The 27,801-nt window shown below is 55.2% G+C and overlaps 1 protein-coding gene across 1 annotated transcript; it reads right to left on the bottom strand.

Annotated features, from left to right (window-relative positions):
• Positions 1–1,580: 1,580 nt before the first annotated feature.
• On the bottom strand, positions 1,581–26,633 carry wdr74 (WD repeat domain 74). Its single transcript, XM_085976072.1, has 11 exons — positions 26,401–26,633; positions 26,204–26,310; positions 25,581–25,702; positions 23,497–23,560; positions 23,184–23,327; positions 18,108–18,209; positions 15,739–15,839; positions 9,765–9,820; positions 6,411–6,553; positions 5,893–5,949; positions 1,581–3,432 (listed from the first exon to the last, which is right to left on the bottom strand). The coding sequence occupies exons 1-11, from the start codon at positions 26,453–26,455 to the stop codon at positions 3,250–3,252; spliced, it is 1,134 nt and encodes a 377-aa protein (XP_085832198.1). The 5' UTR covers positions 26,456–26,633; the 3' UTR covers positions 1,581–3,249.
• Positions 26,634–27,801: the final 1,168 nt, after the last annotated feature.

Below are 27,801 nucleotides of genomic sequence, written 5' to 3'. Positions count from 1 at the left end.
TATGTTGGAAGGAAGGTCATTGGCCCCAGCATCTGCAACATTTGATCCCTTGTGACCCCACCTCATTGTTCTTTGATGTAATGTTTTCCTGACTAACCTGTTTGGACACCATTCACACCTTTGATTGCTGTGATTATCTCTCTGCCGAGGTGTGATAAATGGCAGTTAGAAAGATTACCTGTAAACATCTGACATGATTCTCTGACTATATAAGCTGTGTTTTTATGCATCTCTCCACTTCACCTGACGAAGGAGCAGCGCTCCGAAAGCTTGTGATTTCAAATAAAGCTGTTGGACTATAACCTGGTGTTGTGTGACTTCTTACATTTGTCCACCCCAGTCCAACTCCGGCATCTCCACACCATTGATGAAGCAGCTGAAGATGGTCGGGCCTAGGACACTGACCTGAGAAACTCCCGCAGCGATATCCTGGGGCTATGATTGGCCTCCAACAACCACAACCATCTTCCTTTGTGCTAGGTATGCTTCCAGCCAGTGGAGAGTTCTCCCTAATTCCCATTGATTTCAATTTTATTAGGGCTCCTTGGTGCCACACTCGGTCAAATGCTGCCTTGGTGTCGAGGGCAGTCACTCTCACCTCACCTCTGGAATTCAGCTCTTTTGTCCATGTTCGGACAAAGGCTGTAATGAGGTCTCGGAGCTGCGTGGTCCTGGCCGAACACAAACTGAGCTTACATAAACTAAGCTTGTATTCCCTAGAATATAGAATGTTAAGGGGTGATTTGATTAAGATTTCCAGGATTTTGAAAGGAATTGATAGGGTCGATAGAAAAACTTTGTCTGCTGGTGTGGGAGTCTAGGACAAAGGGGTGCAACCTGAAAATTGGAGCCAGGCCATTCAGGAGAGAAGTTAGAAAACACAAGTTAGTGTTCACCATTGACCAGAAACTTAACTGGACCAGCCACATAAATACTGTGGCTACAAGAGCAGGTCAGAGGCTGGGTATTCTGCGGTGAGTGTCTCACCTCCTGACTCCCCAAAGCCTTTCCACCATCTACAAGGCACAAGTCCGGAGTGTGATGGAATACTCTCCACTTGCCTGGGTGAGTGCAGCTCCAACAACACTCAAGAAGCTCGACACCATCCAGGACAAAGCAGCCCGCTTGATTAGCACCCCATCCACCACCTTAAACATTCACTCCCTCCACCACCGGCGCACCGTGGCTGCAGTGTGTACCATCTACAAGATGCACTGCAGCAACTCGCCAAGGCTTCTTCGGCAGCACCTCCCAAACCCGCGACCTCTTCCACCTAGAAGGACAAGGGCAGCAGGCGCATGGGAACACCATCACCTCCAAGTTCCCCTCCAAGTCACACACCATCCTGACTTGGAAATATATCGGCCGTTCCTTCATCGTGGCTGGGTCAAAATCCTGAAACTCCCTCCCTAACAGCACTGTGGGAGCACCTTCACCACACGGACTGCAGCGGTTCAAGAAGGCGGCTCACCACCACCTTCTCAAGGGGCAACTAGGGATGGGCAATAAATGCTGGGCCTTGCCAGCGATGCCCACATCCCGCGAATTAATAAAAAAAAACTTCTTCACACAAAGGCTGGTAGATGCTAGCTCATTTAATAATACCCTTGGCTACCAGATTTAAAATTAAGAGATATGGAGCCACGGCAGGTGGATGGAGTTAGGATACAGGTCAGCCATGATCTCGCTGAATGGCCTCCTCCTGTTCCTAAGGGGAAGGGAGTGAAAAAGAGAGAGAGGGATAGAGAAAGGAAGATGGAGGTGGAAGGGGAGAGAACGAAACGGTGAGCGAGCGAGAGGAGGGGCTGGGATTGTGAGCGAACGGTTACTGGGTGAAGTGAGGCCAAGAGAGAGACTGGGACACAAGGATGGTTCTCCTTTACTCAGTTCCTTTAGTGATGTTTGCCATCTTTAGCACCAGCCCGCATGAACCAACATTTGGCTGGGGAGTCTAGAACCAGGGGCCACAGCCTCAGGATAAGGGGTCGGCCATTTAGGACTGAGATGAGAAGAAATTTCTTCACACAGAGGGTGGTGAATCTTTGGAATTCTCTACCCCAGAGGGCTGTGGAGGCTCAGTCATTGGGTATATTCAAAGCAGAAGTCGATAGATTTCTGACTAGTAAGGGCATCAAGGGGTATGGCGATAGGGCCGGTGAATGGAGTTGAGGCAAAAGATCAGCCATGATCTCATTGAATGGCGGAGCAGGCTCGAGGGGCCTACTCCTGCTCCTATTTCTTATGTTGGAGAATTCTTGGGCAGGTGACTCCTTTCTGGTGTGATTTATTCCCGACTGGAAACTTTCTTCCTACTGAGTTCCCCCACTCGCCCCCACCTCTACCCCCCCCCACCACCGCCCAACCCACTGCCTTACAGGGGAGTGCAGGGACCACCCGAGGCCAAAGCAGCTCCAACATGACGTACCCCAGCAACGGCTGTGCCACCGTGCTCCAGGGCATGTGTCAGCCTTGCTCAGTGATGGGATCGGGAAGGGGGGGGTGGGGTAGATCCACCAAGGCTGAGAGGGAGGTGAACCATTGCAGGGGCGTAAAATAACTCCCGCTCTAGCTAACCCCTCAAGCCAGTACGCCAATGGGCTAGCTTGCCAACGTGATGAGTGTCAAAGGGTGCCGCGGAGTGCTTCCTCCCACGGCAGTATAACTTGGGATACAATCCACCATCGCTAGGCATCTTGGAGCCAACTCGAGCCCAAAAGGGCCCCTCACCCCGCCCCAACACACACACGAGAACAGTCAGTCAAGAGAGCTCTGAACCCGCACTGTATTCAAACAAGTTTACAGCTGAACAGGGAGCCAACTTCCCCTCAAATGCCTACGGAGGAGGATGGGGCTTGGCTGTGATGCCCCATGCAGTTGAATAGCCTCGCACACATCCGTGGAGAGGCTGACAGAGAGGGAGAGAGGGGGAAGGGGAGGAAATAGGAGAGCGGAGGAATCCAGCGGGAGGAGGAGAGAAAATACGGAAGGAAAAAAATAAATAAATCAAGGAGCCCAGCTGGAGTTGGCGGAGTTGTTTTATCCGGTAAATCCTGGCCTCGGACAAGCTGCGAGAGGGGTCGGCGGGAGCTGAAAGGTGATCGGCGTCCTGTGCAGGTTGATGCAGACGGTGACTCCCGCAGCTCCGAAGGATTACAGAAGCAGAGACACGGGGGGGGGGGGGGGGGGCAGTGAGATAATAAACCGATTTACAGAGCGATACTGAGCTACAAGAGTTTCTTCCGGTTAAACCTAAGAATCTTTGCTCATTTTCTTCTGCCTCTTCTGGTTGTTTTTCTGGCTGTCGGGAGTTTCCTGTTGGACTCTTTCCCTCTTTGAATCCGTTCTGTCGGTGACCGTTGCCATCGCGTCCCAGATTTCATCGCCTTCCTCCTCTTTCACGCTCCCCTCGGCTGCGAGTTCTGCATCCTCCTCCTTTTAAAATGGACAACAGTTTCACGTTAAGTATTCAACGCTAAAGAACGCACGGACTTGCACAGGAACAGGAGGAGGCCATTCGGCCCCTCGATCCTGTTCCGCCATTCGATCAGATTATGGCTGATCTGTATCTCAACTCCATTTACCCCACGGCTTGGCTCCACATCCCTTAATACCCGTCGCTAGCAAAGAATCTCTCGCTCTCAGATTTAAAATAATTAATTAAGCTAGCATCTACTGCTTCTTGTGCGAGAGTCCCACACTTCTACCACCATTTGTGTGAAGAAATGTTTCCAAATTTCTCTCCTGAACGGCCTGGCTCTAACTTTAAGGTTATATCCCCTTGTCCTAGACTCCCCCACCAGGTGAAGTAGTTTCTCTCTATCTAACCCATCAATTCCTTTCAAAATCCTAAAAAAAAAACAATCAAATCACCCCTCAACTTTCCTATATAAATTGCCTTTCACGCCCTCCCGACATCCCAGAGTGCATATTTTATAAACGAATGCAGGAGCCAATCGATACACACAGCAAGATCCCACAAATAGCAATATGAACACTGTTTCCACTCGAGGGCGAATCCAGAACCGGGTGGGAGGAGGGGCATCGTCGAGCATATTCAAGACACAAATCGATAGATTTTTGGACTCTAAAGGGAATCAAAGGGTATGGGGATCGGGCGGGAAAGTGGGAGTTGAGGTCGATAATATAATTCTAACAGGACTAGACAGACTAGATGCAGGAAGGATGTTCCCGATGGTCAGGGAGTCCAGAACCAGGGGTCACAGTCTAAGGATAAGGGGTAAGCCATTTAGGACAGAGATGAGGAGGAATTTCTTCACCCAGAGAGTGGTGAACCTGTGGAATTCTCTACCACAGAAGGCAGTAGAGGCCAATTCATTAAATATATTCAAGAAGGAGTTAGATATATTTCTTAAGGCTAACGGGATCAAGGGATATGGGGGGAAAGCAGGGACCGGGTACTGAATTTGGATGATCAGCCATGATCTCATTGAATGGTGGAGCAGGCTCGAGGGGCCGAATGGCCTACTCCTGCTCCTATTTCTTATGTTCTTATTCTGTTATTGGGGGGGGGGGGGGGTGGGGTGGTGGGTGGCAGAGACCGTGAGGTGTGTGAGAACAAGGCCCCGCAATAGATGCTAAATGGTTCATTCTAGGGATGTGATGGGTCTGTTGCTTTGTGATTTACAGCACAGAAAGAGGCCATTTGGCCCGACTGGTCTATGCTGGTGTTTATACTCCACACGAGCCTCCTCCCACCTTGCCCCACATGACCCTCTCTGACCCTGTGTACGCATCAAGCCTCCCCTTAAATGCAGCAAAGCGATCTGCCTCAAGCATCCCTAGTGGCAGCGAGTTCCACATTCTCACCACTCTCCGAGAAAAGAAATTCCTCCTAAACTTGTTTATTTGAGCTGTCAGTCACGACCTCACCAACCCGAAACGGTAACTCTTGTTTTTCTCTCCACAGATTCTGCCTGAACCGTTGAGTATTTCCAGCATTTTCTGTTTTCATTTCATTTCATTCCCCCTACCCCCAGTTCAGGATTCACTCTCCAGTGGATAGTGTCTCACTTTCGCCTGGCGTAGAAGGTCGAGGGTTCCACCCCACTCCGCAGATTTGAACCCCATAATCTAAGACGACACTGCAGGGCAGTACTGAGGGAGTGCTGCATTGTCGGAGGTGGTGTCTTTCGATTGAGTCATTCAACCGAGTCTCCTCTGAAACACAGCACCTCCGACAGTACTGCACTCACTCAGTACTGCCCCTCCGACAGTGCGGCGCTCCCTCAGTACTGCCCCTCCGACAGTGCGGCGCTCCCTCAGTACTGCCCCTCCGACAGTGCGGCGCTCCCTCAGTACTGCCCCTCCGACAGTGCGGCGCTCCCTCAGTACTGCCCCTCCGACAGTGCGGCGCTCCCTCAGTACTGCCCCTCCGACAGTGCGGCGCTCCCTCGGTACTGCCCCTCCGACAGTGCGGCGCTCCCTCGGTACTGCCCCTCCGACAGTGCGGCGCTCCCTCAGTACTGCCCCTCCGACAGTGCGGCGTTCCCTCAGTACTGCCCCTCCGACAGTGCGGCGCTCCCTTAGTGCTGCCCCTCCGAAAGTGCGGCGCTCCCTCAGCGCTGCCCCTCCGACAGTGCAGCGTTCCCTCAGTACTGCCCCTCCGACAGTGCGGCGCTCCCTTAGTGCTGCCCCTCCGAAAGTGCGGCGCTCCCTCAGTACTGCCCTCCGACAGTGCGGCGCTCCCTCAGGACTGCCCCTCCGACAGTGCGGCGCTCCCTCAGGACTGGCACTGAGTGTCGGCCTGGATTATGGGCTTAAGTCTCTGGAGTGGGGCTTCAACCCACAACCTTCTGACTCGGAGGTGTATTGATGGTTACGCCCCCCACCTCTCCCCCACACAGAGGTTACACCCCACGGCTGGTCACTCACCTCCCAGTTTTCTCGACTTGTGAACAGGAGGCAATTCAGACGGGACTTCAGGTACACCTTGAAATGGAAGCAGACACAGAGTGAACGAGGGGCAGGAGCCAACCACACTACACTGCGGAAATCCCCGGCTGCGAGTCATTTTGAGCGGGTCTGTGATCGGCAGTGGGGTTCGTCAGCTGCTTCCTTCCGGCTTCCTCCTCCTCCACCCCCATCCTCTCCCTTACCCCCCATACCATCCTCCCCCACCACCCGAGTCTCCCTCCCCCCACACCTTTATCCTTCCCCACCCCCCCCCCCCGCCTCTCTCCCCTCCACAACCCGGCTTCCCTCCGCTCCCCACTGCCCCCACCCCGCGCCTAACCTGGCCTCCCCTCCCACCCACCCGCCGTCCTCCCTCCCCTCCACCATCCTCACTGGGGACGAGCAGCCTGTCCGAATCTCACCCGAGTGGCCGCTCTCCCTGTGTGAGACCCGAGCCGGGGAGGTGGGTGGCGGGGGGCTAGGGGAGGGTGCCTCACCTTGTACTGCAGCTTCTTCTCGGCCACGTTGTGGATCCGGAGGAAGCGGTCCAGCCCGCAGGACGCCACCAGGGGCAGGGTGGGGTGGCACTGGATGCTGCGGAGACTCCCGGCCTGGCCCTTCAAACACTTCAGCAGCCTCCCTGCAGAGAACCAGCGACAGCACAGGTCAGCAACCGAAACATAACCACACACCGACTCTAACAACCATCGACCTTCCTTCACATCCGCCACTTCACAAACCCATAGCACGGGCAATCGCAGGGATCTTGCGTCCTTTCAGTCCATGGAGAGGGAGAGAGAGAGAGACACCCTCCACCCACAGAGACAGTCAAGAGGAGATCTCATGGAATCTTACAGCACAGGAGGCCATTCAGCCCATCCTGTCTGTGCCGGCTCTTTGAAAGAGCTCTCCAATTAGTCCCACCCCTGCTCTTTCCCCGTAGCCCTGCAAATTTAGAGTCATAGAGTTACACAGCACAGAAAGAGGCCCTTCGGCCCATCGTGTCCGCGCCGGCCATCAGGCTCTAATCTAATCCCATTTTCCAGCACTTGGTCCGTAGCCTTGTATGCTATGGCGTTTCAAGTGCTCATCTAAATGCTTCTTGAATGTTGTGAGGGTTCCTGCCTCTACCACCCTTTCAGGCAGTGAGTTCCAGATTCCAACCACCCTCTGGGTGAAAAAGATTTTCCTCAAATCCCCTCTAAACCTCCTGCCCCTTACCTTGAATCTATGCCCCCTGGTTATTGACCCCTCTACTAAGGGGAAAAGTTCCTTTCTATTTACCCTATCTATGCCCCTCATAATTTTGTACACCTCAATCAGGTCCCCCCTCTGCTCCAAGGAAAACAACCCCAGCCTGTCCAGTCTCTCTTGAATGTTGAAATTCTTGAATTTCTCCCCTTCAAGAATTTCTCCAATTCCCTTTTGAAAGTTACGATTGAATCTGCTTCCACCGCCCTTTCAGGCAAGCGCGTTCCAGATCACAACAACTCACTGCGTTAAAAATAATTCTCTTCTTCCCTCTGATTCTTTTTTTTAATTCATTAATGGGATGTGGGCGTCGCTGGCGAGGCCCAGCGTTTATTGCCCATCCCTAGTTGCCCTTTGAGAAGGTGGTGGTGAGCCGCCTTCTTGAACCGCTGCAGTCCGTGTGGTGAAGGTGCTCCCACAGTGCTGTTAGGGAGGGAGTTCCAGGATTTTGACCCAGCGACGATGAAGGAACAGCCGATATATTTCCAAGTCAGGATGGTGTGTGACTTGGAGGTGGTGGTGTTCCCATGCGCCTGCTGCCCTTGTCCTTCTAGGTGGAAGAGGTCGTGGGTTTGGGAGGTGCTGCCGAAGAAGCCTTGGCGAGTTGCTGCAGTGCATCTTGTAGATGGTACACACTGCAGCCACGGTGCGCCGGTGGTGGAGGGAGTGAATGTTTAAGGTGGTGGATGGGGTGCCGGTCAAGCGGGCTGCTTTGTTCTGAATGGTGACGAGCTTCTTGAGTGTTGTTGGAGCTGCACTCATCCAGGCAAGTGGAGAGTATTCCATCACACTCCGGACTTGTGCCTTGTAGATGGTGGAAAGGCTTTGGGGAGTCAGGAGGTGAGACACTCGCAGAATACCCATAGTCTCCCTGGTGATGTAGGCACGCAGCTTGGGGCACAATGCTCCCCCCTCTACAGGGTTGTGCCATCTCTCTCTCCACCCCCTCCACCCCCCAAACAGTAGCAGGGCTGAGATCAGTAATAAAGGACGGAAAGAGTGGCAAAAATTCCCCGCCAACCCACTGCTCAATGGTCCCACCTGTTGGTACACCGACACACTGCGGCAATGATGAGGGGGCGTGTACCATCCAAGGGAAAGGGGGAGTGCACCTCATGAGTGAGTGGTTCGATGGGCTCCCCCATATACTCCTCAGGAAGGATAGACTGGCCTTGGAGGGGGTGCAGCGCAGATTCACCAGAACTATACCAGGGCTAAAAGGGTTAAATTACAAGGAAAGGTTGCACAGACTGGGCTTGATATAGAAGATTGAGGGGTGATCTCATTCATAGAATCGTACAGCACAGGAGGAGGCCATTCGGCCCATCGAGTCCGCGCCGGCTCTTTCGAAGAGCGATCCCGTTAGTCCCACTCCCCCGCTCTCTCCCCATATCCCTGCAATTTATTCTCCTTCCAGTATTTATCCAATTCCCCTTTGAAGGCTATTGTTGAATCTGTCTCCACCGCCCGATCAGGCAGCGCATTCCAAATCCTCACCACTCGCTGCTTAGAAAAAGCTTTCCCTCATGTCCCCTCTGGTTCTTTTACAATCACCTTAAATCTGTGCCCTTCAGCTATTGGAAACAATTTCTCTGCATATACTCTGTCTAAACTCTTCATGATGTTGAACACCTCGATCAAATCTCCTCTTAACCTTCTCTGCTCCAAGGAGAACAATCCCAGCTGCTCCAGTCTCTCCAAGTCACTGAAGTCCCTCATCGCTGGAATCATTCTAGTAAATCTCCTCTGCACCCTCTCCAAAGCCTTCATGTCCTTCCTAAAGTGCGGGGCCCAGAATTGGACACACTACTCCAGCTGAACCTGTGTTTTATAAAGGTTTACCACAACTTGCTGGCTTTTGTACTCTGTGCCTCTATAGGATCCCACTTGCTTTGTTAACCGGTCCCGCCAGCTTCAAAGATTTGTGCAGTTCTGTGTTATCTGCAAATTTTGAAATAGTGCCCTGTACCCCCAAGTCCCAGTCATTAATGTATATCAAAGACTGAAGGGTCCTAGTGCTGAATCGAGGTGTTTAAGGTGATTAAAGGATTTGCTAGGGTCGATAGAAACTATTTCCTCTGGTGGGGGGAGTCCAGAACAAGGGGGCAAAACCTTAAAATTAGAGCCAGGTCGTTCAGGGGTGATGTCAGGAAGCACTTCTTCACACAAAGGGTGGTGGAAATCTGGAACTCTCTCCCCCCAAAAAAGCTGTCGAGGCTGGCGGTCAACTGAAAATGTCAAAACTGAGATTGCTAGATTTTTGTTGGGTAAGGGTATCAAGGGTTACAGAATCAAGGCGGGTAGATGGAGTTAAGAGAAAGATCAGCCATGAGCTGATTGAATGGCGGAACAGGCTCGAGGGGCTGAATGGCCTCCTCCTGTTCCTACGATTCCCCAGTCATGGTGCCACTGGACGGAACTTTACTGCGTCACGTCAGAAGGGATTTCCCAGCCCGCCTCCTCCCAGCACCGTTAACCAGAGAGCACGGGGTGGGGTTAAAGTGTGGGGGGAATGAAAGGTCACTCCGATTGGGCAACGCGTGTTCAGATACACTGGGAAAGGTTAGACAGGTCCAGGGGAAACGAAAATCAGCCCTCACCTTTCCGGAGGTCCAGAACGGCCATCTGTCCGTGTGTGTTACCCACGACAACCGAACTACAGGAGAACAAAGGCAAGAGTTAGTGACACAGGGTCCGTGGAGCGGCCGGCTCCGAGGGGGTGGGGGGGAAAAAAGAGTGTGCAGACTTTTAACAAATAACATTAAAGAATGACTTGCATTTCTACAGCACCTTTCACGACCAATGAAATACTTTTTGAAGTGTGGTCACTGTTGTAATGTAGGAAACGCAGCAGATAATTTGCACACAGCAAACTCCCACAAGCAGCAATGTGATAATGACCGGATCATCTGTTTTAGTGATGTTGGTTGAAGGATAAATATTGGCCCCAGGACACCGGGGAGAACTCCCCCTGCTCTTCTTCCAATAGTGGCCGTGGGATCTTTTACATCCACTTGAGAGAGCAGACGGGGCCTCGGTTTAACGTCTCATCTGAAAGGCAGAACCACTGACAGTGCAGCCGCACTGTCGGAGGGGCGGCACTGAGGGAGCGCCGCACTGTCGGAGGGGCGGTACTGAGGGAGCGCCGCACTGTCAGAGGGGCAGTACTGAGGGAGCGCCGCACTGTCGGAGGGGCAGTACTGAGGGAGCGCCGCACTGTCGGAGGGGCAGTACTGAGGGAGCGCCGCACTGTCGGAGGGGCAGTACTGAGGGAGCGCTGCACTGTCAGAGGGGCAGTACTGAGGGAGCGCTGCACTGTTGGAGGAGCAGTACTGAGGGAGCGCTGCACTGTCGGAGGGGTAGTACTGAGGGAGCGCCGCACTGTCGGAGGGGCAGTACTGAGGGAGCGCCGCACTGTCGGAGGGGCAGTCCTGAGGGAGCGCCGCACTGTCGGAGGGGCAGTACTGAGGGAGCGCCGCACTGTCGGAGGGGCGGTACTGAGGGAGCGCCGCACTGTCGGAGGGAGCGCCGCACTGTCGGAGGGGCAGTACCGAGGGAGCGCCGCACTGTCGGAGGGGCAGTACCGAGGGAGCGCTGCACTGTCGGAGGGGCAGTACTGAGGGAGCGCTGCACTGTCGGGGGAGCAGTACTGAGGGAGCGCTGCACTGTCGGAGGGGTAGTACTGAGGGAGTGCCGCACTGTCGGAGGGGCAGTACTGAGGGAGCGCTGCACTGTCGGAGGGGCAGTGCTGAGGGAGAGCCGCACTGTTGGAGGGGCAGTACTGAGGGAGCTCTGCACTGTCGGAGGGGCAGTACTGAGGGAGCACTGCACTGTCGGAGGGGCAGTACTGAGGGAGCACTGCACTGTCGGAGGGGCAGTACTGAGGGAGCGCCGCACTGTCGGAGGGGCAGTGCTGAGGGAGCGCCGCACTGTCGGAGGGGCAGTACTGAGGGAGCGCTGCACTGTCGGAGGGGCAGTACTGAGGGAGCGCTGCACTGTCGGAGGGGCAGTACTGAGGGAGTGCCGCACTGTCGGAGGGGCAGTACTGAGGGAGCGCTGCACTGTCGGAGGGGCAGTACTGAGGGAGCGCTGCACTGTCGGAGGAGCAGTACTGAGGGAGCGCTGTACTGTCGGAGGGGCAGTACTGAGGGAGGGATACACTGTCGGAGGGGCAGTACTGAGGGAGCGCTGCACTGTCGGAGGGGCAGTACTGAGGGAGAGCCGCACTGTCGGAGGGGCAGTGCTGAGGGAGCGCCGCACTGTCGGAGGGGCAGTACGGAGGGAGCGCCGCACTGTCGGAGGGGCAGTACTGAGGGAGCGCTGCACTGTCGGAGGGGCAGTACTCAGGGAGCGCTGCACTGTCGGAGGAGCAGTACTGAGGGAGCGCTGCACTGTCGGAGGAGCAGTACTGAGGGAGCGCTCCACTGTCGGCGGGGTAGTACTGAGGGAGTGCCGCACTGTCAGAGGGGCAGTGCTGAGGGAGCGCCGCACTGTCGGAGGGGCAGTGCTGAGGGAGCGCCGCACTGTCGGAGGGGCAGTGCTGAGGGAGTGCCGCACAGTCGGAGGGGCAGTGCTGAGGGAGCGCCGCACTGTCGGAGGGGCAGTACTGAGGGAGTGCCGCACAGTCGGAGGGGCAGTGCTGAGGGAGTGCCGCACTGTCGGAGGGGCAGTACTGAGGGAGTGCCGCACAGTCGGAGGGGCAGTGCTGAGGGAGTGCCGCACTGTCGGAGGGGCAGTACTGAGGGAGTGCCGCACAGTCGGAGGGGCAGTACTGAGGGAGCGCTGCACTGTCGGAGGAGCAGTACTGAGGGAGCGCTGCACTGTCAGAGGAGCAGTACTGAGGGAGCGCTGCACTGTCGGAGGAGCAGTACTGAGGGAGCGCTGCACTGTCGGAGGGGCAGTACTGAGGGAGCGCCGCACTGTCGGAGGAGCAGTACTGAGGGAGCGCCGCACTGTCAGAGGGGCAGTACTGAGGGAGCGCCGCACTGTCGGAGGGGCAGTGCTGAGGGAGCGCTGCACTGTCGGAGGGGCAGTACTGAGGGAGTGCCGCAGAGTCGGAGGGGCAGTGCTGAGGGAGCGCCGCACTGTCGGAGGAGCAGTACTGAGGGAGCGCCGCACTGTCGGAGGGGCAGTACTGAGGGAGCGCTGCACTGTCGGAGGGACAGTACTGAGGGAGCGCCGCACTGTCGGAGGGACAGTACTGAGGGAGCGCCGCACTGTCGGAGGGACAGTACTGAGGGAGCGCCGCACTGTCGGAGGGACAGTACTGAGGGAGCGCTGCACTGTCGGAGGGACAGTACTGAGGGAGCGCCGCACTGTCGGAGGGACAGTACTGAGGGAGCGCCGCACTGTCGGAGGGGCAGTACTGAGGGAGCGCCGCACTGTCGGAGGGACAGTACTGAGGGAGCGCTGCACTGTCGGAGGGACAGTACTGAGGGAGCGCCGCACTGTCGGAGGGACAGTACTGAGGGAGCGCCGCACTGTCGGAGGGACAGTACTGAGGGAGCGCTGCACTGTCGGAGGGACAGTACTGAGGGAGCGCCGCACTGTCGGAGGGGCGGTACTGAGGGAGCGCCGCACTGTCGGAGGGACAGTACTGAGGGAGCGCCGCACTGTCGGAGGGGCCGTCTTTCGGATGAGAGGTTAAGCCGAAGCCCCCATCTGCCCCCTCAGGTGGACGTAAAACATGCTATGGAAGGAGAGCAGGGCGAGTTCTCCCTAGTCTCCTGGGGCCAGTATTTATCCCTCAACCAACATCACTAAAAACAGATGATCTGGTCATTATCACATTGCTGTTTGTGGGAGCTTGCTGTGCCGAAATTGGCAGCCCCGTTTCCTACATTACAACAGTTCAAAAAAGTACAGGAAACTTTGGTTTATCCGGAGGCTAACTGTCCGGAATGCTCGAGCCACCGGCAAAAATCAGGAGCCGTTTCGTTAGGTTTTTTTTCTTTTCGTTGCTTTTTTCTCACCAGTCAGGCTCTGCAAGGTCTCGCTGAAGCTGTTGCTAAGCTACAGAGACGCTTGCAAGGTACGGCCGACTGTTTAGAAGCTGTTGCTAAGCAACAGGGTTTGTTGCCAGATACGGAGCTCAAAATCTCCGTATGTTTCAACATTAGCGCTGGTTTGTCCGGCAGTTTTGATGGGACGGCAACAGCTCGGTCCCGTCGGTGCCGGATAGCACAAAGTTTCCTGTACTTCATTGGCTATAAAACGCTTTGGGACGTTCTGAGGCTGTGAAAGGCGCGATAGAAATGCAAGTCTTTCTTTTTTCAATGGGGACTTCGGTGATCCAGTTGGGCTTGACTGACAGCTTGGCAAGCTTTCGGATTTTTTGAAAACCGAATTGGGATTCTCAGACTGCCGGATTGGGATTTGGATATCTCGCTCGCTGGGTCAGTAATCCAGTAACATAACCACCACATCCTTAAAGATCACAACAGTTTCTGGGATCATACAGTGCGCGAAATGGTTGCCATATTTCTGACATTACAACAGGGACTACACTTGCGTCATTTGCTGTAAAGTGTGTCCTGAGGTCGTAGAAGAGGCTAAGTAAATGCAAGTCCCTCTGTTTCCTTTTCCTACATTTCGTTGTACTGCACTTGTGCACTAACAATGACAATAAAAGTTGATTTGATTTGATTTTGATTTGATTTATCACTGCCGGTCAGTCTTGTGCTCAACAATTTATGGGACATTATCACTAGGGAACAAACACGTTCTAATTGAGTCAAACACTCCCAGGGCAGGTACAGCACGGGGTAGATACAGAGTAAAGCTCCCTCTACACTGTCCCATCAAACACTCCCAGGGCAGGGACAGCACAGGTTAGATACAGAGTAAAGCTCCCTCTACACTGTCCCATCAAACACTCCCAGGGCAGGTACAGCACGGGTTAGATACAGAGTAAAGCTCCCTCTACACTGTCCCATCAAACATTCCCAGGGCAGGTACAACACGGGTTAGATACAGAGTAAAGCTCCCTCTACACTGTCCCATCAAACAATCCCAGGGCAGGGACAGCACAGGTTAGATACAGAGTAAAGCCCCCTCTACACTGTCCCATCAAACATTCCCAGGGCAGGTACAACACGGGTTAGATACAGAGTAAAGCTCCCTCTACACTGTCCCATCAAACACTCCCAGGGCAGCTACAGCACGGGTTAGATACAGAGTAAAGCTCCCTCTACACTGTCCCATCAAACACTCCCAGGGCAGGTGCAGCAGGGGTTAGATACAGAGTAAAGCACCCTCTACACTGTCCCATCAAACACTCCCAGGGCAGGTACAACACAGGTTAGATACAGAGTAAAGCTCCCTCTACACTGTCCCATCAAACACTCCCAGGGCAGGTGCAGCAGGGGTTAGATACAGAGTAAAGCTCCCTCTACACTGTCCCATCAAACACTCCCAGGGCAGGTACAACACAGGTTAGATACAGAGTAAAGCTCCCTCTACACTGTCCCATCAAACACTCCCAGGGCAGGTGCAGCACGGGTTAGATACAGAGTAAAGCTCCCTCTACACTGTCCCATCAAACACTCCCAGGGCAGGTACAGCACGGGTTAGATACAGAGTAAAGCTCCCTCTACACTGTCCCATCAAACACTCCCAGGACAGGTACATCACGGGTTAGATACAGAGTAAAGCTCCCTCTACACTGTCCCATCAAACACTCCCAGGGCAGGTACAGCACGGATTAGATACAACAACAACTTGTATTGATATAGCGCCTTTAACGTAGTAAAACATCCCAAGATGCTTCACAGGAGTATTTTAAAACAATAAATTTGACACCGAGCCACATAAGGAGATATTAGGACAGGTGACCAAAAGCTTGGTAAAAGAGGTCGGTTTTAAGGAGCGTCTTAAAGGAGGAGAGAGAGGCGGAGAGGTTTAGGGAGGGAATTCCAGAGCTTAGGGCCCAGGCAGCTGAAGGCACGGCCGCCAATGGTCGAGCGATGGAAATCGGGGATGCTCAAGAGGGCAGAATTAGAGGAGTGCAGAGATCTTGGCGGGGGGTTTGTGGGGCTGGAGGAGATAAGAAGGGGCGAGGTCATGGAGGGATTTGAAAACAAGGATGAGAATTTTGAAATCAAGGTGCTGCTTATCCGGAAGCCAATGTAGGTCAGCGAGCACAGGGGGTGATGGGCGAATGGGACTTGGTGCGAGTTAGGTCACGGGCAGCAGAGTTTTGGATGACCTCAAGTTTACGTAGGGTGGAATGTGGGAGGCCGGCTAGGAGTGTGTTGGAATAGTCAAGTCTAGAGGTAACAAAGGCTTGGATGAGGGTTTCAGCAGCGGATGAGCTGAGGCAAGGGTGGAGACGGGCGATGTTACAGAGGTGGAAATAGGCGGTCTTAGTTATGCTGCGGATATGTGGTCGGAATTTCATTTCAGGGTCAAATATGACACCAAGGTTGCGAACAGTGTGGTTCAGCCTCAGACAGATCTCAGGGAGAGGGATGGAGTCGGCGGCTAGGGAACGGAGTTCGTGGCGGGGTCGGAAAACAATGGCTTTGGTCTTCCCAATACTTAATTGGGAAGATGCAGAGTAAAGTGTTAACTCACTTAGCATCAGAAGTCAGGGAGAGGGCAGTTAACGGGTACTCGTCGTAGGTCATCTGCAGGACAGGCCGGCGCTGCGGAGTGCTGGGGTCATAGACACGCACCTGTGGGCAGAGGAACATTGTTTGTACTTACACACACACTGGGATACAGTACTGGTGGGTACAGGTCTGTCACTGTTTAACACTGGGGTACCGTACTGGTGGGTACAGGTCTGTCACTGTTTAACACTGGGGTACCGTACTGGTGGGTACAGGTCTGTCACTGTTTAACACTGGGGTACCGTACTGGTGGGTACAGGTCTGTCGCTGTATAACACTGGGGTACAGTACTGGTGGGGACAGGTCTGTCGCTGTATAACACTGGGGTACAGTACTGGTGGGGACAGGTCTGTCACTGTATAACACTGGGGTACAGTACTGGTGGGTACAGGTCTGTCGCTGTATAACACTGGGGTACAGTACTGGTGGGTACAGGTCTGTCGCTGTATAACACTGGTATAGTACTGGTGGGTACAGGTCTGTCGCTGTATAACACTGGGGTACAGTACTGGTGGGTACAGGTCTGTCACTGTATAACTGGTACAGTACTGGTGGGTACAGGTCTGTCACTGTATAACACTGGGGTACGGTACTGGTGGGTACAGGTCTGTTACTGTATAACACTGGGGTACAGTACTGGTGGGTGCAGGTCTGTCACTGTATAACACTGGGGTACAGTACTGGTGGGTGCAGGTCTGTCACTGTGTAACACTGGGGTACAGTACTGGTGGGTACAGATCTGTCACTGTATAACACTGGTACAGTACTGGTGGGTACAGGTCTGTCACTGTATAACACTGGGGTACAGTACTGGTGGGTACAGGTCTGTCACTAGAACACTGGGGTACAGTACTGGTGGGTACAGGTCTGTCACTAACACTGGGGTACAGCACTGGTGGGTACAGGTCTGTCACTGTATAACACTGGTACAGTACTGGTGGGTACAGGTCTGTCACTGTATAACACGGGTACAGTACTGGTGGGTGCAGGTCTGTCACTGTATAACACCGGGGTACAGTACTGGTGGGTACAGGTCTGTCACTGTATAACACTGGGGTACAGGTCTGTCACTGTATAACACTGGGGTACAGGTCTGTCACTGTATAACACTGGGGCACAGTACTGGTGGGTACAGGTCTGTCACTGTATAACACTGGTACATTACTGGTGGGTACAGGTCTGTCACTGTATAACACTGGGGTACAGTACTGGTGGGTACAGGTCTGTCGCTGTATAACACTGGGGTACAGTACTGGTGGGTACAGGTCTGTCACTGTATAACACTGGTACAGTACTGGTGGGTACAGGTCTGTCACTGTATAACACTGGGATACAGTACTGGTGGGTCCAGGTCTGTCACTGTATAACACTGGGGTACAGTACTGGTGGGTACAGGTCTGTCACTGTATAACACTGGGGTACAGTACTGGTGGGTACAGGTCTGTCACTGCATAACACTGGGGTACATTACTGGTGGGTACAGGTCTGTCACTGTATAACACTGTGGTACAGTACTGGTGGGTGCAGGTCTGTCACTATAACACTGGGGTACAGTACTGGTCGGTACAGGTCTGTCACTATAACACTGGGGTACAGTACTGGTGGGTACAGGTCTGTCACTGTATAACACTGGGGTACAGTACTGGTGGGTACAGGTCTGTCGCTGTATAACACTGGGGTACAGTACTGGTGGGTACAGGTCTGTCGCTGTATAACACTGGTATAGTACTGGTGGGTACAGGTCTGTCGCTGTATAACACTGGGGTACAGTACTGGTGGGTACAGGTCTGTCGCTGTATAACACTGGGGTAGAGTACTGGTGGGTACAGGTCTGTCACTAACACTGGGGTACAGTACTGGTGGGTACAGGTCTGTCACTGTATAACACTGGGGTACAGTACTGGTGGGTACAGGTCTGTCACGAACACTGGGGTACAGTACTGGTGGGTACAGGTCTGTCACGAACACTGGGGTACAGTACTGGTGGGTACAGGTCTGTCACGAACACTGGGGTACAGTACTGGTGGGTACAGGTCTGTCACTAACACTGGGGTACAGTACTGGTGGGTACAGGTCTGTCAGTGTATAACAGTGGGGTACAGTACTGGTGGGTACAGGTCTGTCACGAACACTGGGGTACAGTACTGGCGGGGACAGGTGTTTGATGGGGTGCATACCTTTTAAGGATTTTTAATACAGAATATTGAACGATGTCGTTACAGCTGTGAATTTCCATATTAGGGTTGGTTCCCCAAACATTAAATGAGCCACAACACCGAGCCCAACACCCAGGGGATACAGCGACTGTTGGGAGGGCCGAGCGGTACCTACCTGGGAATGGCTGGTGCAGGTGACGATTTTGTCTGAAGCGGGGATGAACTGCATGTCTTGCACCCAAACCGGGACCCGCAGATCCAGCCAATCGTTGCGGACCTTTGAAAACAGCAAGCAATGGGGTCAAAAGCCGTAAGGTCGCAATGGGGAGGGGCGATATATCCCCCCGCCCCCACACACATCAAGCCATCGCTGGCACTGCAAATGTGGGAAATACACAACAGGTCAGTCTGCTCCCCTTGAGCAGAAAAGACAAGTTAGTGCACTCGGGGTCCGTGTCTCTCAGGGGAGCTGGAGGCTGAAAGATGGGGATTGGACAAAGAACCAGAGGGGAGATGAGCTAACATTTTTCTTTATGCAGCAAGTTGTTGTGATCTGGAATGCGCTGCGTAAAGAAAAATGGCGGTGGAAGCAGATTCAATCGTAACTCTCAAAATGGATAAATAGCTGGAAAGGAAAAATTGGCAGGGCTCTGGGGAAAGAGCGGGGGGGGGGGCGGACTAATTGGAGAGCTCGTTCAAAGAGCCGGCACAGGCACGATGGGCCGAATGGCCTCAGAGTTATACTGCACAGAAAGAGGCCCTTCTGCCCATCGTGTCCACGCCGGCCATCAAGCCCTGTCTATTCTAATCCCATTTTCCAGCACTTGGTCCGTAGCCTTGTATGCTATGGCATTTCAAGTGCTCATCTAAATGCTTCTTGAATGTTGTGAGGGTTCCTGCCTCTACCACCCTTTCAGGCAGTGAGTTCCAGATTCCAACCACCCTCTGGGTGAAAAAGTTCTTCCTCAAATCCCCTCTAAACCTCCTGCCCCTTACCCTGAAACTATGACCCCTGGTTATTGACCCCTCTACTAAGGGGAAAAGTTCCTTTCTATCTACCCTATCTCTGCCCCTCATAATTTTGTACACCTCAATCAGGTCCCCCCTCAGCCTTCTCTGCTCTAAGGAAAACAACCCCAGCCTGTCCAGTCTCTCCTCATAGCTGAAGCGCTCCAGCCCAGGTAACATCCTGGTGAATCTCCTCTGCACCCTCTCCAATGTATAGAAACATAGAAGATAGGAGCAGGAGTAGGCCATTCGGCCCCTTGAGCCTGCTCCGCCATTCAATGCGATCATGTCTGATCATCCAAATTCAGTACCCGGTCCCTGCTTTCTCCCCATACCCCTTGATCCCTTTAGCCTTAAGAAATATATCCAACTCCTTCTTGAATATATTTAATGAATTGGCCTCCACTGCCTTCTGTGGTAGAGAATTCCACAGGTTCACCACTCTCTAGGTGAAGAAATTCCTCCTCATTTATGACCTAAATGGCTTACCCCTTATCCTTAGACTGTGACCCCTGGTTCTGGACTTCCCGACCATCAGGAACATCCTTCCTGCATCTAGTCTGTCCAGTCCTGTCAGAATTTTATAAGTTTCAATGAGATCCCCTCTCATTCTTCTAAACTCCAGCGAGTACAAGCCCAATCGACCCAATCTTTCCTCATACGTCATTCCTGCCATCCCAGGTATCAGCCTGGTGAATCTTCGCTGAACTCCTTCCATGACAAGAACATCCTTCCTCAGATAAGGCGACCAAAACTGCAATCACATCCTTCCTATAGTGTGGCGACCAGAACTGCACACAGTATTCCAGCTGTGGCCTAACCAGCGTTTTGTACAGCTCCATCATAACCTCCCTGCTCTTATATTCTATGCCTCGGCTAATGAAGGCAAGTATCCCATATGCCTTTTTAACCACCTTATCTACTTGTCCTGCTGCCTTCAGGGATCTATGTACATGCACACCAAGGTCCCTCTGATCCTCTGTCCTTCCTAGGGTCCTAACATTCATTGTGTATTCCCTTGCCTTGTTAGTCCTCCCAAAATGCATCACCTCACACTTTTCAGGGATTAATTCCATTTGCCACTGTTCTGCCCATCTGACCAACCCGTCTACATCATCCTGTAGCCTGAGGCTTCCCTCCTCGCTATTTACCACTCCACCAATTTTTGTGTCATCTGCGAACTTACTGATCATACCTCCTACATTAATATCTAAATCATTAATGTACACTACAAACAGCAAAGGACCCAGCACGGATCCCTGTGGTACACCACTGGACACAGGCTTCCAGTCACAAAAACAACCTTCGACCATCACCCTCTGCCTCCTGCCACTAAGCCAATTTTGGATCCAATGTGCCAAGTTGCCCTGGATCTCATGGGCTCTTACCTTCTTGACCAGTCTCCCATGCAGGACTTTGTCAAAAGCCTTACTGAAGTCCATGTAGACTACATCAACTGCACTACCCTCATCCACACACCTAGTCACCCCCTCGAAAAATTCAATCAAATTGGTTAGACATGATCTCCCCCTGACAAAGCCATGCTGACTATCCCTGATTAATCCTTGCCTCTCCAAGTGGAGACTAATTCTGTCCCTCAGAATTTTATCCAATAATTTCCCTACCACTGACGTTAGGCTCACTGGCCTGTAATTCCATGGTTTATCCCTACTACCCTTCTTGAATAACGGTACTACGTTAGCTATTCTCCAGTCCTCTGGCACCTCCGCTGTGGCCAGAGAGGTTCTTGACCAGTCTCCCATGTGGGACTTTGTCAAAAGCCTTACTGAAGTCCATGTAGACTACATCAACTGCACTACCCTCATCCACGCACCTAGTCACCCCCTCGAAAAATTCAATCAAATTGGTTAGACATGATCTCCCCCTGACCTTTGAGGTCCTGCTCTTTAATCTGCTACCTAGCTCCCTAAATTCTTGCTGCAGGACCTCATCCCTCTTTCTACCCATGTCGTTGGTCCCAATGTGAACCACGAACTCTGACTGTTCGCCCTCCCCCTTCAGCCCTGAATGCCCTGCAGCCGTTCAGTGACATCCTTGACCCTGGCACCAGGGAGGCAACATACCATCCTGGAGTCACGTCTGCGGTCACAGAAACGTCTCTCTGTTCCCCTTACGATAGAATCCCCTATCACTATTGCTCTCCCACTCTTTTCCCTCCCCTCCTGTACAGCTGAGCCACTCGTAGTGCCACGGACTTGGCTCTTGCTGCATTCCCCGGAGAAACCATCTCCCCCAGCAGTATCCAAAATGGAAAATCTGTTCTGAGCTGTATCATTCTAGGTATTTTAATAAGGCTGGGAAAAAGGAGAGAGATAATGAACAGATATGCCAATCATAGCGGGGTATGAAGATAAATGACCTGGTGTCAGCTTCATGGAAGACCATTAGTCGATACAAAGATCATCCGTGAGATCGCACAGTGATACCAAGTGGCACAAAAATGTGCAAATGGTGTGGCTGAAAACATTTAGTGTTACAACAAAAGCACGAGAGAGGGAGTGATGTGGATAGCAAGAGAGTGAGAGGCAGAGACGAAGAGAGAGAGATAAATAATGAGAGAGAGAAACAAAGAAAGAGAGCACGAGGGACACAGCAAGAAAGATAAAGAGAGGTGAAGAGACGGGAAAAAAGAGAGGGGGGCAGAGAGCGCGGGGGCCTGGGAGCAGAGAGCGAGCGAGCGCGGCCGAGAGAGAGAGAGAGAGACAGAGAGGGTGGCAGGGCGAGAGGGTGGCCGGGCAGAGAGGGTGGCCGGGCAGAGAGGGTGGCCGGGCAGAGAGGGTGGCAGGGCAGAGAGGGTGGCCGGGCAGAGAGGGTGGCAGGGCGAGAGGGTGGCAGGGCGAGAGGGTGGCAGGGCGGAGAGGGTGGCAGGGCGGAGAGGGTGGCAGGGCGGAGAGGGTGGCAGGGCGGAGAGGGTGGCAGGGCGGAGAGGGTGGCCGGGCAGAGAGGGTGGCCGGCAGAGAGGGTGGCCGGCAGTGTGTGTGACCGGCAGAGAGAGTGACAGACAGAGAGAGTGACAGACAGAGAGAGTGACAGAGAGAGAGAGTGACAGAGAGAGAGAGTGACAGACAGAGAGAGTGACAGAGAGAGAGAGTGACAGGCAGAGAGAGTGACAGGCAGAGAGAGTGACAGGCAGAGAGAGTGACAGGCAGAGAGAGTGACAGGCAGAGAGAGACAGACAGAGAGAGTGACAGACAGAGAGAGTGACAGACAGAGAGAGTGACAGACAGAGAGAGTGACAGACAGAGAGAGTGACAGACAGAGAGAGTGACAGACAGAGAGAGTGACAGACAGAGAGAGTGACAGACAGAGAGAGTGACAGACAGAGAGAGTGACAGACAGAGAGAGTGACAGAGAGAGAGAGTGACAGAGAGAGAGAGTGACAGAGAGAGAGAGTGACAGAGAGAGAGAGTGACAGAGAGAGAGAGTGACAGAGAGAGAGAGTGACAGACAGAGAGAGTGACAGACAGAGAGAGTGACAGACAGAGAGAGTGACAGACAGAGAGAGTGACAGACAGAGAGAGTGACAGACAGAGAGAGTGACAGACAGAGAGAGTGACAGACAGAGAGAGTGACAGAGAGAGAGAGTGACAGACAGAGAGAGTGACAGAGAGAGAGAGTGACAGGCAGAGAGAGTGACAGACAGAGAGCGGGGGGGAAGAGAAAGAGAGGAGCAGAGAGAGGGAGGAGCAGAGAGAGGGAGGAGCAGAGAGAACGAAGCAGAGGGAGAGGCAGAGAGAGGGAGGAGCAGAGAGAACGAAGCAGAGGGAGAGGCAGAGAGAGGGAGAGGCAGAGAGAGGGAGGAGCAGAGAGAGGGAGGAGCAGAGAGAGGGAGGAGCAGAGAGAGGGAGGAGCAGAGAGAGAGAGGAGCAGAGAGAGGGAGGAGCAGAGAGAACGAAGCAGAGGGAGAGGCAGAGAGAGACCGAGTTACAAGTCTCTGGATTAGAATCACGCGCCTCTCCTCAGGTCCGTCGATCAGTTTCTTTTCCTGTTCACTCGCTGATTTATCGGGATGATGATTGGAGAGTCAGGAAAAGGGCGGATCTTTGCCTGATGTTTCGCGAGAGGGTGAAACCTGGGGGGACCTTGAGGAAAGCGGGCGGGTGAATAGCACAGCATGTCCGAGCTGCGCTGAGCGAGGGGCCTGGGAGCAGGTATCTGGCTGAACGCCTGGGGGGGGGGGGGGGGGGGCGGGAAAGAGAGGGAAATCTGGCGCTTCACTTACATTTTTGGCAGTGAACACGGGCTCCTGGGGCCGCTGCAGGTCCCACACCTTCAGCTCGTTCTCCTTCCCTCCGGTCGCCACGCGCTCCGACCTCCCGGGGTCCTGACGCATTCGGCAGACTCCGCGACCCACCTTCACCTCCGTCTGTCGGGAAAGGCAGCTGCCGTTAGGTCGGTCATTGCGCGGAGGGATCGGAAACCCCCAACACACCCACCCCTACCCCTCCTCCCAGGTTCCCCCCCACCCCACTCCTCCCCGGGGGGTCAAACACCCTCCCCCCGGTCGACCAAGTAAAGCCGGGATTTCCCCTTACGTGATCTGTCGATCCTTCCTTCCACACTTTCAGAAGCCCAGACTCCACGCAGGTGATGAGAGAGCTGTGGGCGAGAAGACATCGAGCGTTAGTGCAGCAGACACGCCGGGATATCGCACTGAATGGACAGACAGTCACTACAGAGGAAGCAGCTCAGCGAGATGCTGGCTCTGACGAGGCCCACAACCGTTCGAAACGTGGCTGTTCCCTTTCAGGAGGTGGACGGACCCTGAAGTCCAGCTCCGGCATTTGCTGTTTTTATTCTGCACCAAACCTCGACAGAATAATCGACCCCGACTCACTTCTGTAGCGAGGTCTTCAGTCTGACTCTGCTCCCTGGACGGGCCATCCAATCTTCAACCTACAGTCCCAGCTCAGACTCCCGACGGCTGCTCTATTCTACCAATGCACAGTTCGTACCATGAGCTCTGGGGCTTTATATCCCGATCCCTGAGGCTTTATACCCCGATCCCCGGGGGCTTCACAGACCCCGATCCCCGGGGGCTTCTCACACCCCGACCCCCGGGGGCTTCTCACACCCCGACCCCTGGGGGCTTCTCACACCCCGACTCCCGGGGGCTCCACCCCCCCGATCCCCGGGGGCTCCACCTCCCCCGATCCCCGGGGGCTCCACCTCCCCCGATCCCCGGGGGCTTCACCCCCCCCCGATCCCCGGGGGCTTCCCCCCCGATCCCCGGGGGCTTCCCCCCCGATCCCCGGGGGCTTCACCCCCCGATCCCCGGGGGCTTCACCCCCCGATCCCCGGGGGCATCACACACCCCGATCCCCGGGGGCATCACACACCCCGATCCCCGGGGGCTTCACCCCCCCCCGATCCCCGGGGGCTTCACCCCCCCCCGATCCCCGGGGGCTTCACCCCCCCCGATCCCCGGGGGCTTCACCCCCCCCCGATCCCCGGGGGCTTCACCCCCCCCCGATCCCCGGGGGCTTCACCCCCCCCGATCCCCGGGGGCTTCACCCCCCCCCGATCCCCGGGGGCTTCACCCCCCCCCGATCCCCGGGGGCTTCACCCCCCCCCGATCACCGGGGGCTTCACCCCCCCCCGATCACCGGGGGCTTCACCCCCCAATCCCCGGGGGCATCATACACCCCGATCCCCGGGGGCATCACCCCCCCCCCGATCCCCGGGGGCTTCACCCCCCCCCGATCCCCGGGGGCTTCACCCCCCCGATCCCCGGGGGCTTCACCCCCCCCCGATCCCCGGGGGCTTCACCCCCCCGATCCCCGGGGGCTTCACCCCCCCCCGATCCCCGGGGGCTTCACCCCCCCCCGATCACCGGGGGCTTCACCCCCCAATCCCCGGGGGCATCATACACCCCGATCCCCGGGGGCATCATACACCCCGATCCCCGGGGGCTTCACCCCCCCCCGATCCCCGGGGGCTTCACCCCCCCCCCCGATCCCCGGGGGCTTCACCCCCCCGATCCCCGGGGGCTTCACCCCCCCCCGATCCCCGGGGGCTTCACCCCCCCGATCCCCGGGGGCTTCACCCCCCCGATCCCCGGGGGCTTCACCCCCCCCCGATCCCCGGGGGCTTCACCCCCCCCGATCCCCGGGGGCTTCACCCCCCCCGATCCCCGGGGGCTTCACCCCCCCGATCCCCGGGGGCTTCACCCCCCCCGATCCCCGGGGGCTTCACCCCCCCCCGATCCCCGGGGGCTTCACCCCCCCCCGATCCCCGGGGGCTTCACCCCCCCCGATCCCCGGGGGCTTCACCCCCCCCGATCCCCGGGGGCTTCACCCCCCCCGATCCCCGGGGGCTTCACCCCCCCCGATCCCCGGGGCTTCACCCCCCCGATCCCCAGGGGCATCACACACCCCGATCCCCGGGGGCATCACACACCCCGATCCCCGGGGGCTTCACCCCCCCCCGATCCCCGGGGGCTTCACCCCCCCCGATCCCCGGGGGCTTCACCCCCCCCCCCCCGATCCCCGAGGGCATCATACACCCCGATCCCCGGGGGCATCACACACCCCGATCACTGGGGGCTTCACACCCAGATGCCTGGATCCTGATCCCCGGTTTTATATACCCCCCGCCTCTTCCTTTCGCCTGAACTCACCTGCCGTAAACAGCCAGGCCCCGGAAAGGACCCTCGCCCCCCGTGCAGTCCCGGAACTCCGTGAACTTGTCCTTCTCTGTGCTGAACACCTTCACCATACCGTTCATACAGCCCAGGAGCACCTAATGGAGAGAGAGAGAGAGAGAGAGAGAGAGAGAGGGAGAGAGTGAGCGAGGGAGGGAGAGAGAGGAGGATCACTGGACACCCTCGTCAACCCAAGGATGAGGTCAAAGGTGAGAAGTATTCAGTCATATCTACACCCCACTCACTGTACTGCAGGGGTCAACTTGGCTTAGCGGGTATACCCCTCTCTCAGTGCCAGTACTGAGGGAGCGCCGCGCTGTCGGACGGGCAGTGCCGAGGGAGCGCCGCGCTGTCGGAGGGGCTGCGCCGAGGGAGCGCCGCGCTGTCGGCGCCGAGGGAGCGCCGCGCTGTTGGAGGGGCGGCGCCGAGGGAGCGCCGCGCTGTTGGAGGGGCGGTACCGAGGGAGCGCCGCACTGTCGGAGGGGCAGTGCTGAGGGAGCGCCGCACTGTCGGAGGGTCAGTACTGAGCGAGTGCCGCACTGTCGGAGGGGCAGTACTGAGGGAGCGCCGCACTGTCGGAGGAGCCGCTCTGTCGGTACCTCGGTCTCCGCCACCTCCCCCCAGCACATGGCGCTGATCTCCTGCTCGCGGCTCAGGGCGCTGAACTCCGTGTAGTTGGTGGCCTGTCTCTTGTGGAGATTCACGCCTGAAAATTGAAAGATAAGTCTATGTTAGACTTGGAGTAAAAGACACACCCACACCCACTGATACCAGCCCCCCCGGCCCGGCCTCTCACCCTTCAGCGCCCCGGTCTCCGCTCCAACCCAGACATGGCACCGCCGCGCCGCCATCTTGATGGTCCCCTGTGCTCCGCCCCTCCGAGTCCGGCCGGACAACGTCTGCCGCCGCACCTCGGTTCCTCAGACTGTTCCGGCCACTAGGGGGCGGAGTCTCTCATTCTCTCTCTGTGCTTCTCTCTCTTTCCTCTCTCTCTCTTTCCCCTCTCTCTCTTCTTTTCTCTCTCTCTTTCCCCCTCTGTCTCCCTCTCTCTGTGTCTCTCTCTATCCCTCCCTCTCTCTCTCTGTCTGCTTCTCTCTCTCTTTCCCTCTCTCTCTTTCCCTCTCTCTCTCTTTCCCTTGCTCGCTGTCTCTCTCGCTCTGTCTGCCTCTCTCTCGGTCTCTCTCTTTTTCTCTCACAGTCCCACCCACTGTCCTTCCCTCACTGCCTCCAGAACCTCCTCCCATCCCTCGCTCAAACGGCCTCTCTTCTTCACGTGCAGTGCATTCAACCATGGAAGGAATCGCAATCCTGCCCTCGCTCGACATCTGCCCCCAATGTAGATTCAGGAGGGAGGGCGCGAGGGGATCACTAGACAAGGATTAGAAGCCAGGCTCCTGGCTGATATTCCCCCTCCTGAAACAGGCTCAAGGGGGTTGAATGACCTCCTCCTCTTCCTATGTTGCTAAAGCAGGGGCAGGTAAATCCGTGGTTGAGATTGTTCCCTTGCAGTAGCCCAGGTTTCGGACATGCTGATGTCCTGGTGTATGGCTCCCTCCCACCCTGAGCTGTGCTTGTACCGACATTAGGATCTGTTTGATTTTTCCATCTGCAGCAGGCAGACCTGCTGATATCCATGTAGATTTGACGAGGTGACAGAACCACAACAGTAAATGTACACCAGAGGGCAGCATTGCTCAACAATTCACAAGTGCCACAGAAACATTTACAGACCCGACATTTAATGATCATCTCTATAGTTAGCAACTTGACAAATATGTTCCAAAGAGTGTCAATGCAGGGAATTTCAAATGAGCTTTTCTGTGCTCAAAGTAAGGAAGGAAATGCCAGGAATTACACAGCTGAAATACAGAGTAAAGCTCCATCTACACTGTCCCATCAAACACTCCCAGGGCAGGTACAGCACGGGTTCGATACAGAGTAAAACTCCCTCTACACTGTCCCATCAAACACTCCCAGGGCAGGTACAGCACGGGTTAGATACAGAGTAAAGCCCCCTCTACACTCTCATCAAACATTCCCAGGGCAGGTACAGCATGGGTTAGATACAGAGTAAAGCTCCCTCTACACTGTCCCATCAAACACTCCCAGGGCAGATACAGCACGGGTTAGATACAGAGTAAAGCTCCCTCTACACTGTCCCATCAAACATTCCCAGGGCAGGTACAGCACGGGTTAG

This window comes from Somniosus microcephalus, unplaced genomic scaffold (assembly GCF_052327205.1).
Source record: "Somniosus microcephalus isolate GS21.2 unplaced genomic scaffold, FLI_Smic_1.0 unresolved_chr2, whole genome shotgun sequence".
Lineage (NCBI taxonomy): Eukaryota > Metazoa > Chordata > Chondrichthyes > Squaliformes > Somniosidae > Somniosus > Somniosus microcephalus.
Note: the sequence above shows the minus strand (reverse complement) of the source record. Positions and strands in the feature narration are given on the sequence as shown.

Excerpts from the sequence above, each read along its gene's own strand:
- wdr74 (XM_085976072.1), bottom strand. The coding sequence starts at position 26,455 with ATGGCGGCGCGGCGGTGCCATGTCTGGGTTGGAGCGGAGACCGGGGCG. Across the intron at positions 18,210-23,183 it reads CCGTGTTCACTGCCAAAAAT|GTCCGCAACGATTGGCTGGA; the intron begins GTAAGTGAAGCG and ends CTGTTTTCAAAG. Across the intron at positions 5,950-6,410 it reads AGAAGAAGCTGCAGTACAAG|GTGTACCTGAAGTCCCGTCT; the intron begins GTGAGGCACCCT and ends TTCCATTTCAAG.